Here is an 18,150-nt window from a genome sequence, read left to right as displayed (position 1 = left end):
GCATCCTCGAGATCTGGGTGTGCTGAACAGAAATGGGTCTGGGAGGCCTTAAAATAGCGTGGCTGCATTACCTCGGCTGTGGGAATATGGGGTTACAGCCAAACTCCTCCTCCCCCTCCCCGCCGGCGCCGTTGGGTACCCACCTTAGCGGGGAGGAGGATCGCTTTTCCATGTCAAATAGCTGCATGGCTCGGTCTGGATGCCACAGGCTCATTGGATGCCGCTTGGGCTGCAGGCTAGAGGCTCCCAGCTGCCAGCCCCGGCTGTCCCCCGGCTCCCGCCGCTGCCAGCCCCAGCTCTGCCGGGCACTGTTAGCTGCGGGCGCCCGCAGCCCGAGCACCGGCCGGGGGAGCAGGAGCAGAAGGAGGAAGGATGCTCCAGTAGGGCTGAGCAGGCACCCCCCCCACCCAAGGGAAACCCCTTTGCCCGGTGCTTCCCAGCCACGGGCAGCCGCGCACCCCCCCGCTCACAGCTCCAGCTCCCGGTAGCATCACCCAGCCGCTGCCGCTGCGCTCCGGACAGGGAGGCTGGGAGGGGTCTGCTTCCTTTCTCCCTTCCCCCGGTGCTGTCGAGGTCCGGCCGGTCCCCGCATCACCTGTAGCCCCCCGTTATTTCCCTGGTAGAGGGATCGGGGTCGCCACTTGCTTCCATCCTCATCATCCCTATTCCATCCCCATCTCTTCCCCTTCTCATCCCCACCATCCCCCTCGTCCCCATTCCATCCCCGTCCCATATCCATCCCCATCCATTCCAATCCCCGTCGTCTCCATCCCCATCCTCATCCGCTGTCCCGGCCCGGCCCCGGGCGGTGCGGCCGCATCCTGCGCAGCAGCGGCGGGCGGGGCGGCGGAGGGGGCGGGAGGCGGAGAGGCCCCGGCCACCATTTAAAGCGGTAGCTGCTCGAAGCGGCTCCCCAGTGCCGGGGCTGCCGCGGAGCGCGGCGGAGGCAGCCGCGGCCAGGGCGGGAGGGACCGGCCGAACCCCCCCACCCCCTCCCCTCCCCTCCTCCCCTACCCCCTCCCCGGCTCCCATCCCATCCCGGCCCGGTCCCTCCGGGGCTGCATGAAGGGGATAGCGGGTGGGAGCGTGGGGCAGCATCGCCCGGGGAGCCGTGGTGGAGGAGGAGGAGGAGGCAGCATCATGGTCCGGCTGGGTGAGCTCCTGCGGCTCCTGACTCTGCTGAAGTTGCCCTGCTGCCTGCTGGAGCTGCTGCTCTCCGAGGTGGTCCATGGGCAGGAGATGTACGCCCCTCATTCCATCCGCCTGGAAGGGGACATCACTCTGGGCGGCCTCTTCCCGGTCCACGCCAAGGGCCCCCCGGGCGTGCCCTGCGGGGACATCAAGAAGGAGAACGGCATCCACAGGCTGGAGGCGATGCTCTACGCCTTGGACCAGATCAACAGCGACCCGGACCTACTGCCCAACGTCACGCTGGGGGCTCGGATCTTGGACACCTGCTCCCGAGACACCTACGCCTTGGAGCAGTCCCTCACCTTTGTCCAGGCTCTGATCCAGAAGGACACCTCCGACGTGAGGTGCACCAACGGGGAGCCACCGGTATTCGTCAAGCCGGAAAAAGTAGTTGGAGTGATCGGAGCTTCGGGAAGTTCAGTGTCCATTATGGTGGCCAACATCCTCCGGCTCTTCCAGGTAGGGCTGCGCTGCTCCGGGCCGGGCCGTGCCGAGCCGTGCCGCGGGGTCGGGCGGTGGATGCTGCTTCCAACGGGATCCCTCGGTGCCCCTTCAGGTGCTTTATTTGTTGCCTCCCCGGAGCATCTTGTCCCCATCCAGGCAACCGCTGGGTTCCAGCGTCCTCCCCCATCTCCCTGCTCCGCGGTGCGTGGCACTTTCTGGATTTATCGCCCCATTTGCAAGAAGCAAAACCGTGAAGGGAAAGGAGGAGGAGGGGGAAAGGAGAAAGGAAAAGGAGGGGGGAAAAAAGGCCGAAAAAGCCCAGGCGGTGGTGAAGATGAAGATGGGTTTGTGTTCAACGGGGAACAGGACTCGGCAGAGATGCGAGAGCAAAGGCAGCGCCGGCGCGACCGGGACGGGCTCCGCGGATGCGGGGGCAGGATGAGGCTGGATGGGGGTGCGCTGGGTGGGTTTTCCCCATTAGCGCTCGATGGAGACTGGGCTGCACTGGGCAGCTCCAGCCACCCACCCGCCCGCCCGCTTTCTGGAGCAGGGGTCCCTGTGCCCACCCTAGGGGGTGCGGAGCCAGCCCGATCGCCCCCGGTTGGATGCAGGCGGAGGAGGGGATGAGGAGAGCGGCTGGCCCCGGGGGCGGTGAGCCGGGCTCCGGCTGCAGCTCCGCGGCTCTGGCAGAGCGCTGGGGGATGGATGAGCAGAGCCGGAGGATTAAAGAACCGAGCGTGTGTGTGCGGGGGAGAGATGCGCCGCAGCTCCGGCACGATCCGCTCATCCCCCCTCCATCTCCAGGGACAGCTGCCATCGTGTGTCCCCCCACCCCAGGCTGCATCCTTCTGCCCCTTTTCCAGCGCCCCAAGTCCGGGAGAAAGCATCTCCCCCCGGGGCTGAGCTGGGCTTCGCTTCCCGGTGGTGGAGCAGGGCTCGGCGGTGGGGATGGCCCCGGGGGTAAAGGGGAAGGCGGCTGGATGGAGCCAGCGGGGCCCGGTGGGATGCTCCTCGGCAGGGCTGGATCGCGGTTGCGGTGACAGCGACAGAGCCGCCACCAGATGCATGGTGAGCAGCGGAGTTTCTCGCTTCCTCTCCTCCGCCCTCGCATGCGGAAGGTGGTTGGTGGGGTTTAGTTTTATTTTTGTGCAGAGGGTGGAGAGATTCCCCCGCTTTCCCCAGCTGGAAACTTGTGAGGGTTTGCATGGTGAATCCACTCTCGCCGCTCCTTCCTCCCCGTTCCCATCTGGCTGTCGGTGCCGTCGTAGGGCGACGATGCTCCCTCGCCCATCGCCACCGCCCTGGGCACTGCCCGGCTGGACGCGGTCCTCTCCATCTTCCCAAAGCTACGCCGAGGAGCTGGCTTTGTTCTCCTCGCCCGCTCCCCCTCCCCGCCGGATGCAAACGCTCCGAGGGCTGCCGCTGGGCTCGGCGTGGTGCCGAACCTCCAGCGGCTGTGCCCCGCGGCTCTCGGTGGTGCCGCCGAGAAGCAGCCCCGCTCGTGTGCGTGAGAGAGCCTCCATCGCTCCGGCCGCGGCACGGAGCTCTGCCGGAGGCTCCTCGCCTTGCAAACCCCCCTCCCTGGGCTGCAAAAGCGATGAGCTCATGTTCTCTGCGTGAGCCGGAGCGGAGGAGCTGGGAGGGATGCGAGAGGTGCCGAAGTTGCGCTGAAGTCTTTGGTCTGGCAGCCGCCGGTCTGCTCCTTGGCTCCCAGCCGTCGGCGGGGGGGGAATCAGGCAGCCGCTCGCCTCGGGAGCACAGCCTGGGTGCTCCGCGCTGGGATCTCGCCCCGAAGGAAATCCGCAGGCACACAGCACCTGTGACACCTCGGGGGGCAGGTTGTGTGGGGGAGGGGGTGTGCAGGGAAGGAGGCGTTGGGGGCAGGTCCTTGCCCGTCGAGACGTTTGCACGGATCCAAACGTTTTAATGCCTTGTGACTAAGCATCTGCTGGAAACTGCTTTGCAACCAAATCAGCCGGAAAGGAGGAACGCACTGGGAGGGATTGTACCGAGTGTGTATTTCACAGCTCGGCTCTGCCACCTCTAAGCTGATTTTGTTCAGGCAATCAAGCCCTTCCCCCGTGGCCCTCTCCTCCCTCCAACCCGGCTCAGAACAGGTCCCAGCTAGCGAGGAAGAAGGGGAAAAAAAGAACTGTGTGAAGAGAGAGGAGGAGACCTGGACCTGCTAAGCAGCTTCCTGCCGGGGTGTGGGGGTGGGTGAGCAGCTGGAAGTTATTTGGAATCAAACCCCAACCAATTACCCCCACACAAAGCACCTGTTAGCCTCCAAACCTCCTCCAACCCGAGGGCTGCTGCAGCCAGCTTGCTTCTCCTGGCTGGCTGGAGGTGTTCCTGGCCCTGGCGGGGGGGTGAGTGCTGGCTCATTGTCTCCTGAACACTTCTGTTTGTGCCCACGTTGGCTTTTCCCTGCCAGTGACAGGACTCAGCTGTAGGACGTGGGTGTGCCCAGCTGTGGGACCCCCGGCACCAGAAGGACCTGGGGCTGCTGGGGAGAGCCCAGAGGAGGGTCACAAGGATGATCAGAGGCCTGGAGAACCTCTCCTGTGGGGCCAGGCTGGCAGAGCTGGGGCTGTTCTGCCTGGAGAAGGCTCCAGGGAGACCTCAGAGCAGCCTTCCGGTGCCTGAAGGGGCTCCTGGGGAGCTGGGGAGGGACTGCTCAGAAGGGGCTGTGGGGATAGGCCGAGGGGCAGTGGCTTGGAACTGGAGCAGGGCAGAGGTAGGCTGGCCATCAGGAGGAAGCTCTGCACAGGGAGGCTGGGGAGAGCCTGGGACAGGCTGCACAGGGAGGGGGTTGAGGTCCTGTCCTTAGAGACACTCAAGACTGGATTTGAGGTGGCCCCGGGCAGCCTCCCCTGGCCGGAGGTGGCCCCGGGCAGCCTCCCCTGGCCAGAGGTGGCCCCGGGCAGCCTCCCCTGGCCGGAGGTGGCCCTGCTGCCTGCAGGGGGGTTGGCCAGGATGCCCTTGGAGGGTGCCTTCAAGCCAATGCAATGTGTGAATCTCCTGGGGGAAAGCTTTCCATCTGTGGAGACCTCTGCAAAGGAACCTGAGGAGTGCTGGCAGGTCTCTGGCAGTACCCTGGAAGGGAAGCATTGCTGCCCTCCCTTGATGTGGGCAGAGAATGTGTCTGCAGTCCAGAGAGCAGAGTGGAGCTTGCTCTGCCAGCTCTTGCTGCTGAAGAGGCTTCCTCTCCGGGATGGGTAAGGTCTGGGCTCTTGATCTCCCTCTCTTCATCTGAAGTTGCTCCATCTCTCCATGCAGCTTCGCTGTCTGCTGCCAATCCAGCAGAGAGAGGGCTGGGAGCATCTTCAGCTGATGCCAACAGGTGGATCAGCAGGGGAGAGAAGAGCACCGAGGTCCTCTGCTTGGAGCTCAGCCGTGTAATTGCTGCCTGGAGTCCTGCAGCAGCTCTGCTTGGCGAAGGGAAAAGCAGCCAAACAAAACAGAGCCCCAGCCAAACCGGAGGGAAGGCTCTCCCTTAGGCCAGGCTTGCCTGCCTGAGGAGAGCAGGGAGGGGAGGCTCTGCCTCTGGACCTCCCTCCCCACTCACCCCTGGGGCGGGAGGTGATGGCACCAGCTGGGGGTTTCCCCTGCAGCTCTGAGGAGGGCTCCAAGCCCCAGCTGCGTGCAGGGGAAGCTCTAAACCCCCACTCTGCCTCTGGCTGAGGTTCTGGTGCTGGTGGAGAGAGGCTGCTGGGGCTCAGGTGTAGTCAGAGCTCTCTCCATGAGTCCCTGGGGAGGTGTTGGAGGTGGGTGCAGGCACTGCCAGTCAGGGCTGTGTGTCTCCTTGGGTCACATCCCTGAGGATTTCCTTTCCAACTGAGAGCTGCAGGAGCTGAGGGCTCAGGGGGAGCAGGAGGCTTTCAGGGTCTGTTGTTGCCATGAGCTATGGGTGGGACAATCCATGAGGTACTTCAGTTTCATGTTCAAGTTGGAGCTCTGGGGCCAGATCTGGAGCCTCTGTGCCAGGCAGGATCTGGAGGGGCTGGAAGGTGTCCAGAGCAGGGCCAGGAGGAGGAGCAGAGGGCTGGAGCTGCTCTGAGCACAGCCTGAGGGAGTTGGGGTTGTGCAGGCTGCAGAGGAGAAGGCTCCCAGGAGACCTCATTGTGGCCTCCCAGGGTCTGCAGGGGGCTGCAAGAAAGCTGGGGAGGGGCTTTGGAGGGTGTCAGGGAGGGATAGGACTGGGGGGGATGGAGCAAAGCCAGAAGTGGGGAGACTGAGATTGGCTGTGAGGAAGAAGTTGTTGCCCAGGAGGGTGGTGAGAGCCTGGCACAGGCTGCCCAGGGAGGTGGTGGCAGCCTCACCCCTGGGGGTGTTCCAGAACCCTGTGGCCATGGCACTGTGGGATGTGGTTTGAAGGCTGTGCTGGGCTTGGGTGGATGGTTGGGCTGGATGCTCTTGGGGAGCTTTTCCCACCCAGACAGCTCTGTGCCTCATCCCCACCCTGAATTCCTGCTGCAGCCAGGAGCTGGGGGGGGCAGGGCAGTGTGGGGTGCCTGTGCTGCCCTGGGGGGTGCCTGTGCTGCCCTGGGGGGTGCCTGTGCTACCTGGCACTTGGCCCCCGTGCCCTTGGAGGCCTTTGCCAGCCCAGAGCCATCCCCTGGCTGCCTGCTCACGGGGGGCAGGCTGAGGGGCTGGCTGAGAAGGCTTCCAGGCAGCTGTGGTTGGGTTGGGTCTGAGCCCATTCTGTGCTGCTCCTCTGCTCAGCATCTCTGACCCCCCCTTGGCGCTGCAGGGGGGGCAGGGTGACCCTTCCTCCCTCCCTCCCTCTCCCCCTCTTGGCTTTCCAGGCTCCCTGCAGGGCTCTCAGGAGCCAGGCCCAGAGGTTTCCCTTTGCCTGGGGCCTGGGTGCAGAGCCAGAGCCCCACGCTGAGCCCCCTCCTGCTGAGCTCCAGCTAATGGGCTGGTGCTAAAGGGCTGCTTTAACTGGTGGCCATGGGGGGGCCCTGGGTGAGTGCTGCTGCCTGGGAGGCTAAGTGACAGCTTTGAGGCTACTTGGGTTTGATTCATTCCTTTCCCTCTTCTCTAGATGCTGATCTGCTGTGAGCTCACCCCCAGCTCCTTGCACTCTGCTCTCACTGGGGCTGAGGCAGCCCTGGCTGCAGGATGCTCTCCAAGGGCTTCTCAGCAAAGCTCTCCAGTTCTTTTCTTTCATTTCTTGGTGAGGACTTGAACTGTGAGAGGGTAGGAGAGCTCTGCAGGGGCAGCCTGGCCTAGGGGAGGATGTCCCTGCTGACTGCAGGGGGTTGGGCTGGATGAGCTTTGGAGCTCCCTCCCAACCCACAGCATTCTGTCAGTCTGTGCTCCCAGCTGTGGGCTTCTGCTCCAGGCACAGCAGTTGGCTCCCAGGCTCTGACAGAGGGTAGCAGAGCTCTGCAGAGGGACCTGGCCAGGCTGGGCAGAGCCCAAGGGCAGCAGACTGAACACATCCAAGTGCCAGGGGCTGCACCCTGGCCACAGCAACCCCAGGCAGTGCCACAGGCTGGGGGCAGAGGGGCTGAGAGGGAGCTGGGGGAGTGGTGGACAGTAGGCTGAACATGAGCCTGCAGTGTGCCCAGGGGGCCAAGGAGGCCAAGGGCATCCTGGCCTGCATCAGGAAGAGTGTGGCCAGCAGGAGCAGGGAGCTCATCCTGCCCTGTGCTCAGCACTGCTCAGGCCACAGCTTGAGTCCTGTGTCCAGCTCTGGGCTCCTCAGCTCAAGAAGGACATTGAGAGACTTGAAGGTGTCCAGAGAAGGGCAACAAAGTGGGGAGGGGTCTGGGGCACAGCCCTGGGAGGAGAGGCTGAGGGAGCTGGGGTTGCTTAGCCTGCAGAAGAGGAGGCTCAGGGGAGACCTTCTTGCTCTCTGCAGCTCCCTGAAGGGAGGTTGGAGCCAGGTGGGGGTTGGGCTCTTCTCCCAGGCCCCCAGCACCAGAACAAGAGGACACAGTCTCAAGCTGTGCCAGGGGAGGTTCAGGCTGGGTGTTAGGAAGAGATTCTTCCCAGCCAGAGAGGTTGGCCCTGGGGATGTGCTGCCCAGGGAGGTGGTGGAGTCCCCACCCCTGGAGGTGTTCAGGAAGAGCCTGGCTGAGGCCCTTGGTGCCATGGTTTGGTTGCTCAGATGGTGCTGGGGGAGAGCTTGGACTGGATGATCTCTGAGGTCTTTCCCAGCCTGGTGGATTCTATTCCAGCAAGCTGAAAGCAGGCAGTCAGGACCTTCCCTCCTTTGCTTCTCTTTCCCCTCCCTCCCCAAGATGGGGTTTGGGTCTCTCCCTGCCTGCTGCTGCTGCTGTCACTGTGCTGCCAGCTGTGTCACCTGCTTGTTGGGCTCTTGCTTGCTGCCTGTTTTGCATTGTGGTGCTGGTAGGAGCCAGAAGAATCACTGAGGTGTGGCTGATAGAGGAGCAGTGTGTGAGGAATGCAGAGGCACCTCCCAGGCTCCAGCCAGGGCTTGTGTGCAGGCTTGGCTGCCCCTGCCTCTGAAAGCTGGGTGGGAAACAGGGGAAAAGAGTTTGGTCAGCCTGTGGCTGCTGCCTGCTGAGGGGGTGCTGGGCTGTGTCTGCAGGACCCCAGCTCTCCCCCTCCTCCCACCAGCAGGAGCCTCAGGGCTGCAGCTTTTCAGACCTTGGCATGGACAAAGAGGATGGGGAGGAAGGTTGTGTCCAGTTCTGGGCACCTCAGTCCAAGAGAGCTGTGGAGGTGCTGGAGCCAGGGCAGAGGAGGGCAAGGAGCTGGGGAAGGGCCTGGAGAAGAGATCTGATGAGGAGAGACTGAAGGAGCTGGGGATGGTTGGTGTGGCACAGAGGAGGCTGAGGGGAGACCTCCTGGCTGCCTCCAGCTCCCTGAGAGGAGGCTGTGGAGAGGCTGCTGCTGGTCCCTGCTCACAGGTGATCAGTGACAGAACAAGAGGGAATGGCCCCCAGCTGCCCCTGGGCAGGCTCAGACTGGGCAGTAGGAAGAGGAGTGGTCAGGGACTGGAAGGTGCTGCCCAGGGAGGTGCTGGAGCCCCCAGCCCTGCCTGTGTTTGAAGGTGGTTTGGCTGTGGTGCTTGGGGCTCTGGTTTGGGGCTGAGCCTTGCAGAGCAGGCTCTGGGTTGGCCTGGGTGACCCTGAGGGTCTCTTCCAAGCTGAGTGCCTCTGTGGCTCTGCTGTGTCTCTCCCCTGTGTGGCACTCAGCTGGCTGTGTGCTTGGCCTCCTTTGCCTCTGCCTGGAGGCTGGGCAAAGGGAGAGTCAAGGTCGGGCTGGAGGTCACTGTGAGAGCATTGCCCTGGCAGGGGAAGCAGCCAAGGTCAAGCCTGGTGTCTGCACAGCCCAGAGGAGAGGCAGGCAGTGCCAGGCAGTGCCAGAGGAGTGGCAGGGCCCTGCTGGTGTGTGTCACAGGCTGGGTGACTCCGAGGCTGCTCACACAGCCCCAGGGCACTGCCTCGTTGGAGCTGCTCTGCCGCTCGCAGCTCAGAAGCCAGGCAAAGTGTCCTGGCTTTGGTGTGCTCCCTGTGCTGTGCTGCTCTGCCTGCTGCAGAGCTGCCCTCAGATCTTGCTCCTCCTCTGGTACAGCTGCTCTGGGCTTTTCCCTGCCGGGCAGAACAGCTCCTGACAAAGCCAAAGCCTGCAGCTGCCCTGCACGCTGACTCTGATCCGGCTGCTCCTCGGCTGGGCTGCTACAAGCCTGTGTCTCATCCTCCTTCAGGAGAGGTTCCACATCCCTCTGGCTGCTCACAGGCAGTGACAGCACAGCAAGGCTTGAGGTGACCACAGCTGAGGGCAGGCTGAGAGCCCTGGGGCTGTGCAGCCTGGAGAAGAGAAGGCTGAGAGGAGCTCTTATGGATGTCTATAAATATCTGCAGGGTGGGGGGCGAGGAGAAGGAGCCAGGCCCTGCTCAGTGGTGTCCTGGCACAGCACAAGGGGCACAAACTGCAACCCAGGAGGTTCCATCTGAGCAGGAAAGTTGTTTGTTGGGAGGCTGCTGGAGGCCTGGAGCAGGCTGCCCAGAGAGGTTGTGGAGTCTCCTGGTGTGGAGAGCTTCCAACCCCCCCTGGATGTGTCCCTGGGTGACCCTGCTCTGGCAGGGGGCTTGGACTGGGTGATCTCCAGAGCTCCCTTTCAAGCCTTACCACTCTGGGATCCTAGGATACCCTGGAGCCTCCCCAAAAGGCTCTTTCCCCCCCCTTCCCCAGTCAGCTTTTATCCTCTTGGCTGGAAGTGTCCCTGGCTTTGCTCTGCCTGGGCTTTCACAGCAGGGGGAGGCTTAAGTGCAAGCCAGGCTGCAGCAGGTAGCTTCAGCCAGCAAGGCTTCTGCTCTGCCCTCGGTGCTGGAAGCTGGCTACAAACAGGAGAGGCTTTCAGTGCTTTAGTGGGAGAGATTCATCTGCAAGATTCCTCAGCTGGGCCTTGTGAAGCTCCAGCTCACCCTGGACTCAGGCTCAAGCCATTAGCTTCAGCTTCCAGAGGTCTGGCTGGGCCCTGGTGGCTGTTTTCCATTCCACCTCACCCCAGTGATGCATTTCCAGCCTGGGCTAAACAACCCCCAGGGAAAACCTCCATCAGAAGTTTGCTTCCACAGCAGCCTTTGCTTGAAGGGCTGAGCTGCCCTGGAGGTGTCCAAGAAGCCTTTGGGATGTGGTTTGAAGGCTGTGCTGGGCTCGGGTTGATGCTTGGGCTGGATGCTCTTGGAGAGCTTTTCCCACCCAGACAGCTCTGTGACCCTGCAGAGGCTGTGCCTCATCCCCACCCTGGACCCACCCAAGCCAGGGCTGTGCCACCCTGCTGTCTGTGCTGCAGGGCCTCAGATGGATGCACCCCAAAGCACCAGTGGTGTGTGGGGGAGATGATCCTGGTGACCTCAGAGGGCTCTTCTGCTTGAACAGCTCTGTGATTATCCAAATGGAGAGATCCATCAGCTCCCAGCTCTCTGTCTGGTCTCTCTGATGGAGAGCACAAAGGGCTCAGGATCTCAAAGGTCTCTTCCAACCTGGTCTATTCTATTCTCTATTCTATTCTATTCATGCCTGCATCCTCTGGGATGGAAAAGCTCAGGTCTGGTGCCTTGAAAAGCATCAGCTCCCAGCTCTCTGGTCTCTCTGATGGAGAGGACAAAGGGCTCAGGATCTCAAAGGTCTCCTCCAACCTGGTCTATTCTATTCTCTACTCTATTCATGCCTGCATCCTCTGGGATGGAAAAGCTCAGGTTTGGTGGCTTGAAAATCATCAGCTCCCAGCTCTCTGTTTGGTGTCTCTGGTGGAGAGCACAGAGGGCTCAGGATCTCAAAGGTCTCTTCCAACCTGGTCTATTCTATTCTCTATTCTACTCTATTCTATTCATGCCTGCATCCTCTGGGATGGAAAAGCTCAGGTTTGGTGCCTTGAAAAGCATCAGGTCCCAGCTCTCTGTTTGGTGTCTCTGATAGAGAGGACAGAGCTCAGGATCTCAGCAGCCCTTCGTGCCTGCATCCTCTGGGATGGGAATGCTCAGGTTTGGTGCCTTGACAATCATCAAGTCCCAGATCTCTCTGTTTGGTGTCTCTGATAGAGAGCACAGAGGGCTCAGGATCTCAGCAGCCCTTCATGCCTGCATCCTCTGGGATGGGCATGCTCAGGTTTGGTGCCTTGACAATCATCAAGTTCCAATTATCTTTATTTGGTGTCTGTGATGGAGAGCACAAAGAGCTCAGGATCTCAGGAGGCCTTTGTGCCTGCATCCCCTCCAGCTGCTTTGGTGCCTTGCAGGGTCCTGCTCTCTGCTGCCAGTGCAGCCATGGTGCAGGGGAAAGCTTCCTGCAGGCTCCCAGGCAGAGGATTTCTCTTCCTCTCTGCCTTTTTTTTCTAATAAATTTATTATTTCATAAATATTTTAATCACAGTAATTAGGCATTCATCAGAATGGAGATTTGTTTCAGTGCCATTAAACTCAGGCTCATAATTACATCCATGGTGTTGCTGCACACAGAACAAGCTGAATGCAGCCACTCAGAAAATGCAGTTGGCAGCGCTGGGTGGCACAGGAAGGATCCACAGCTTTGCAGGGTGCTCAGCTCCAGCTGTTGCTGTGCTCAATGCAGCAGGAAGAAGGGGACAGAAGGACCTTTTCTCCTCGGAGGATGGAGGCTTTGGGGCTTGCAGAGCTGTTAGCAGGCTTCTGTTTGCAGCAGTGAGGACGACAGAGAGAGGCTTCGATGGGAGATCACAGAGCCAGTGCGAAGGGGGAGATGCAGAGGTGCCAGCTGCTGTGAGAGCAGGGCCAGCTCTGGGCTCCCCACTGCTAGGGGGACAGGGAACTCAGCTCTTGAAAAATATTAGGTCCCAGGTGACTGAAACTGGCCAAGGTGGTGCCCATCCACAAGAAGGGACGGGTGGAGGAACCCGGAAACTCCAGACCTGGCAGCCTGACCTCAGTGCCAGGGAAAGTGATGGAGCAGATTATCCTGGAGGCAATAACTGCACCTGAAGGATGGCCAAGGGCTCAGGTCCAGCCAACATGGATTTAGGAAGGGCAGGTCCTGCCTCTCCAACCTGATCTCCTTCTATGCCCAGGTGACTGCCTGGTGGCTGTGGGGCAGGCTGTGGATGTGGTCTGCCTGGACTCCAGCAAGGCCTTTGACACCGTCCCCCACAGCAGACTGCTGGCTAAGCTGTCAGCCCCTGGCTTGGACAGCAGCTCTCTGAGCTGGGTTAGGAACTGGCTGGAGGCTGAGCCCAGAGAGTGGTGGTGAATGGTGCCACAGCCAGCTGGCAGCCAGGCACCAGTGGCGTCCCCCAGGGATCAGTGCTGGGCCCCATCCTCTTTAACATCTTCATTGATGATCTGGATGAGGGGGTTGAGTCAGTCAGCAGCAAGTTTGCAGATGACACCAAGTTGGGAGCAGATGTTGGTCAGTTAGAGGGTGGAAAGGCTCTGCAGAGGGACCTTGACCGACTGGACAGATGGGCAGAGGCCAACAGGATGGCATTCAACAAGGCCAAGTGCCAGGGGCTGCACTTTGGCCACAGCAACCCCAGGCAGAGCTACAGGCTGGGGTCAGAGTGGCTGAGAGCTGCCAAACAGAGAGGGACCTGGGGGTGCTGATTGACACCCGCCTAAACATGAGCCAGCAGTGTGCCCAGGTGGCCAAGAGGGCCAATGGCATCCTGGCCTGCATCAGGAACAGTGTGGCCAGCAGGAGCAGGGAGGTCATTGTGCCCCTGGACTCTGCATTGGTTAGGCTGCAACTTGAGTACTGTGTCCAGTTCTGGGCCCCTCAGTTTAGGAAGGACATCGAGACACTTGAAGGTGTCCAGAGAAGGGCAACAAGGCTGGGGAGAGGCCTTGAGCACAGCCCTGTGAGGAGAGGCTGAGGGAGCTGGGGTTGCTTAGCCTGCAGAAGAGAAGGATCAGAGGTGACCTCATTGCCCTCTACAACTACCTGAAGGGAGGTTGTAGCCAGGAGGGGGTTGGTCTCTTCTCCCAGGCAACCAGCACCAGAACAAGAGGACACAGTCTCAAGCTGTGCCAGGGGAGGTTTAGACTCGAGGTGAGGAGAAAGTTCTTCACTGAGCGAGTTGTTTGTCACTGGGATGTGCTGCCCAGGGAGGTGGTGGAGTCACCATCCCTGGAGGTGTTCAAGAGGGGATTGGATGTGGCACTTGGTGCCATGGGCTAGTGGTGAGGTCTGTTGGGACAGGTTGGACTTGATGATCCTTGGGGTCTCTTCCAACCTTGGTGATACTGTGAGACTGTGAACTGCTGGGGAGAGGCCAGGGGAGACTGCAAGGATGCTGAGGGGCCTGGAGCAGCTCTGGGAGCAGCAGAGGCTGAGAGCCCTGGGGCTGAGAGCCTGCAGAAGAGCAGCCCCAGAGGGCAGCTGAGCAATGCTCAGCAAGAGCTGAAGGAGCTGTGGGGGGCAAGAGGCTGGGGCCAGGCTCTGCTCAGTGGTGCCCAGGGGCAAGGGGCACTGACTGGCACCCAGGAGGTTGGATCTGAGCAGGAGGAGAAAGTTGTTTGCTGTGAGGGTGCTGGAGGCCTGGAGAGCCATCCAGTTCCTCTTGGTTAATGAGGCCCTGGCACAGGCTGCCCAGGGAGGTGGTGGAATTGCCATCCCTGGGGGTGTTCACGAAAGCTGTGGCCATGGCACCTGGGGCCAGGTTTCAGTGGCCATGGTGGGGCTGGGCTGCTGCTGGGCTTGCAGATGCCTTCCAACCAGCACAGCTCTCTGGCTCTGTGAGGGCTCAGCTGGCTTTCTTCAGCTTAAATAAGTGACTGTGAGTGGCTGGGGGCAAGCTGAGCACTGCTGGATCGGTGCTGAGCTCTGGGGGCTCGCTCCAGCTGGGACTTCCTCTCCTCTGCCCATACTTATTTAGGTCTTTATTCCCTTTGGAAGTTCCCTTCAGCCCAGCACTGGCACAGGCTGCCCAGGGAGGTGGCAGAGCCCCCAGCCCTGGGGGTGCTCAAAGGTTGCTCAGGTGTGGTGGTGCTCAGCAGATGGTTTAGTGGTGAACTTGGTTGGACCTGAGGGTCTCCAGGGTCTTGCCCTACCTCAGGGACTCTCTGGCTCAAGTGGGTGCCACCCAGCCAGGGTGGAGAAGATCCTGAAGATCCAGCAGGTGCCATCCTCTGCCTTGCCCATCCCTGGCCACGGGGTCATGTCCCCAGGGGCCACATCTGCTTGGGATTTGCACACCTTGGTGATCTCTGAGGTCTTTTCCAACCTTATTGATTCTATCATTCTGTCTTCAGTGATGTTCCCCCAGCCCTGGGCCTCTCCTCCCCCTCCACCCTGGGCACCCTGGGCCTCTCCTCCCCCCAACCCTGGGCACCCTGTTCCAATGCCTGACTCAGCTGAGGGTGCTGCTATTGCTCAGCCTGCAGCAGAGGAGGCTGAGGGAGACCTCATTGCTCTCTGCAGCTCCCTGAGAGGAGGCTGCAGTGAGCTGGGGGTTGGGCTCTGCTCCCCAGTCTCAGGTGACAGAAGGAAAGGAGATGGCTGAAATTGTGCCAGGGGAAGGTTAGGTTGGAGAGGAGGAACAGTTTCTGTGCTGCAGGAGTGGTCAGGGGCTGGCAGAGGCTGCCCAGGGGGGTGGTGCAGTCCCCATGCCTGGAGGGGTGCAGTGGCCATGGTTTGATGGCCATGGTGGGGCTGGGTTGGCCTCAGTGCCCTTGGAGGTCTGTCCCAGGGCAAACACTTCTCTGATTCTCTGCTGATTGCTGCTGCAGAGCTTCAGAGGCCAGTTTGATGTCAGCTGGCTTTGGGCAGGATGTTTTGATGGTGCAGGTTGAAGTCCCACTGGATCGCTCAGCCCCTTCCTGTGTGCTCATCCTTCTGACTGCACCAAGTGTTGAAGGTCAGCTTGGATGAGGCCCTGGGCTAGTGGGAGGAGTCCCTGCCCATGGCAGGGGGTTGGCACTGGATGAGCTTTGGGGTCCCTTCCACCCCAGCCCCTGCTGTGGTTCCACAGTACCTGAGCCCCAGCAGGAGCTCCTGGCCTGGCTCCTGACCCTGGCAGCTGACAGCTTGCTGGAAGCCCAGGGAAGAGGGAGATGTGATTTTCTCTCCTCCAGCATGCTCCCAGCACTCTGAGCTTCCCCAGAGAGCCCTCCAGGAGCCCCAGCTCATGCCCAGGGACCACCCAATCAATCCCCCCCAGTCCCTCCTGGGTACCCAGAGGGGCTTCACCACTTTGCTGTCTGAGTGGTAGGTGTGCAGCACTGCCAGCAGGGTGAGCAGGCTCTGTCTGCACCTCCCAGACCTTGAGGCTCCCTGGAGCCTCCCCAACTCGGCAAGTTTATTGTCAGAACAGCAGGAAAAGGCAGGGGGAAAGAAGGGTTTGCTCTGCAGGCTGCCTCCCCCTGACCTCTGCCCCAGGGCTCACAGGAATTAAGCACAGCTTGGTCCAACTGGAATCTGATTTCCTTGGCTGGTGGCAGGGAAGGCACTGGGTGGGAAGGGCCAGCCAGAGGTCACCCAGGCCAAGCCTCCTGCGGTCAGCAGGGAGATCCCCAGCTGGAGCAGATGGCTCACAGCCTCCCCAGGACTGACCTTGAAGGTCTCCAGGGAGGCTCTGTTAAACCTGAATGCTCCAGGAGAGGCAAACCCTACACAGGGGCTCAGGGCCCTGCCAAGCCTGACCTTGGTGGGGCTCCAGGGATGCTCTGCTAAGTTGGAGTCCCCCAGGAGGTGCAAAGCCCACAGAGGGGCTCAGGGCCCTGCCAAGCCTGACCTTGGTGGGGCTCCAGGGATGCTCTGCTAAGTTGGAGTCCCCCAGGAGGTGCAAAGCCCACAGAGGGGCTCAGGGCCCTGCCAAGCCTGACCTTGGTGGGGCTCCAGGGATGCTCTGCTAAGCTGGAGTCCCTCAGGAGGTGCAAAGCCCACAGAGGGGCTCAGGGCCCTGCCAAGCCTGACCTTGGTGGGCTCCAGGGATGCTCTGCTAAGTTGGAGTCCCTCAGGAGGTGCAAAGCCCACAGAGGGGCTCAGAGCCCTGCCAAGCCTGACCTTGGTGGGCTCCAGGGATGCTCTGCTAAGCTGGAGTCCCCCAGGAGGTGCAAAGCCCACAGAGGGGCTCAGCTCTTTGCTGAAGGCATCCTGCTCATCTTCATTCCAGGCAGGTTGGGGCTTTGATCTGGGGGTGTTTAGGCTCAGGGAGTGAAGCCTGTCAGGGAGATGAGGGTGCAGCTCAACAGCAGCTGTGTGGAGGGCAGGAATCATGGAACCAGAGAGCTGTTTGGGCTGGGAAAGCCCTCTGAGATCACTGAATCTGACCTTCAGCCCAACCCCACCATGGCCACATGGCCCTGGAACACCTCCAGGGATGGGGACTCCACCACCTCCCTGGGCAGCCTGTTCAGTGCCTTCCCCATGAGGACCACCCTAGGTTATGAGCCTGGCAAGCTCCCTCCAGCATGGCTTTGAGCTCAGCTGCACCACCTGACTGCCACTTGAGCACCAGAGCTGCACAAATGAGTGCAGGGACTGTGCAGTGGAGCAGGCTGCCCACAGAGGATGTGGAGTCCCCGTGCAGGGAGAGACTCCAAACCCACCTGGCCATGGGGAGCTGGGAACCTGCTGGGGGTGGCATTTGATGGCCTGAAGTTGTGCCAGGGGAGGGTTAGGTTGGAGGTGAGGAACAGTTGCTTTGCTGCAAGAGTGGCCAGGGGCTGGCAGAGGCTGCCCAGGGAGGGGGTGGAGTCCCCATGCCTGGAACCCCTGGGGCCATGGTTTGGTGCCCTTGGTTGCTGGGCTGCTGGCTGAGCTCTGGAGATGCTTTCCCAGCAAAGCACTTCTGAGATGGTCATGGCCCTGCTCCAGCAGTGGGGTTGGACTGGATGGTCCCTCCCAGCCCCCACCCTGTCCTGGCAGCTGGAAGGGGAGGTGGTGGAACCTGCTTGCCTGCACTGGGTCCTGCAGCAGCTCTGGGCACGAGCCCAGGGTGGTTTGGATGCAGAGAGCTGAGCCTTGAGGCCAGGCTGGGTGAGGAGGCTCAGTGCCTTTGCCTTGGCCCTCCACAGGCAATCAGGCAAGGATCTGCTGCCCTGCTGGGGGGAGAAACCTTACCCCTCAAGTGCCAGGAGGCAGACCTGGCTTCTGCAGCTTCCAAAGCTCGGGGCCCTGCTGCTGGAGCTCTGCTAGGAGCAGCCCACTGCCAGCTGGGGCTGCTGAGCACCAAGCACTGTGAAAACCCAGCCCAGGGAGAATGGGTTTGGGCTTTGATGGGGAGGATCCTAAGAGAAGGCCAACCTGTTCCAGTGGCTTCTTGTTTTAATTAGAGTCCAAATCGGCTCCTGAGGTTAATTAGCTGCTTTTCAGGGTGGTTTTTTCCCCCCCTCCTTTGCACTTTCTCATTATGTATCTCCAAAGGAGGTTGTAAATTCACACCTTGTTGACAAGAACATGATTCTGGGGAGCAGCAGCCACAGCTCTGCTGGTAATGTGTCCAACCAACAGCATCTCTGAGGGCCTGATGAGACAGGGGCAGTGCAGTGGAAAGAAGCAGCACTGGAGCTGCCAGGATGCAGGCAGAGCTGAGATCCTGGGCTGAGGCAAGAGCAGGCAGGCACAGAGTGGGTTGGCTTGGAAGGAACCTTCCAAGGTCATCCTGTCCAGCCCCCTGCAGCCAGCAGGGACAGCCCCAGCTAGAGCAGGTTCCTCCTCTCCAACCTCAGCCTCCCCTGGCACAGCCTCAGGCCAGTTCCTCTCCTTCCATCACCTGAGCCCGGGGAGCAGAGCCCAACCCCCACTGGCTGCAGCCTCCTCCCAGGGAGCTGCAGAGGGCAAGGAGGTCTCCCTCAGCCTCCTCTGCTGCAGGCTGCACACCCCCAGCCCCCTCAGCTGCTCCTCCCTCAGCCTCCTCTGCTGCAGGCTGAGCCTCCCCAGCTCCCTCAGCTGCTCCTCCCTCAGCCTCCTCTGCTCCAGGCTGAGCCTCCCCAGCTCCCTCAGCTGTTCCTCCCTCAGCCTCCTCTGCTGCAGGCTGAGCTTCCCCAGCTCCCTCAGCTGCTCCTCCCTCAGCCTCCTCTGCTCCAGGCTGAGCACCCCCAGCCCCCTCAGCTGTTCCTC

The 18,150-nt window shown here is 61.2% G+C and overlaps 1 protein-coding gene across 1 annotated transcript in view; it reads left to right on the top strand.

Annotated features, from left to right (window-relative positions):
* Nucleotides 1-1,005: 1,005 nt before the first annotated feature.
* The window catches only part of GRM7 (glutamate metabotropic receptor 7), a 205,752-nt gene continuing 188,607 nt past the window's right edge, over nucleotides 1,006-18,150 (top strand). Inside the window, exon 1 of the mRNA XM_054179927.1 lies at nucleotides 1,006-1,650. Within this exon, the coding sequence (XP_054035902.1) occupies nucleotides 1,063-1,650 (588 nt within the window). The 5' untranslated portion in view covers nucleotides 1,006-1,062. The remainder of the gene's footprint in view (nucleotides 1,651-18,150) is intronic.

This window comes from Dryobates pubescens, chromosome 1 (assembly GCF_014839835.1).
Source record: "Dryobates pubescens isolate bDryPub1 chromosome 1, bDryPub1.pri, whole genome shotgun sequence".
Classification (NCBI taxonomy): Eukaryota; Metazoa; Chordata; class Aves; order Piciformes; family Picidae; genus Dryobates; species Dryobates pubescens.
Note: the sequence above shows the minus strand (reverse complement) of the source record. Positions and strands in the feature narration are given on the sequence as shown.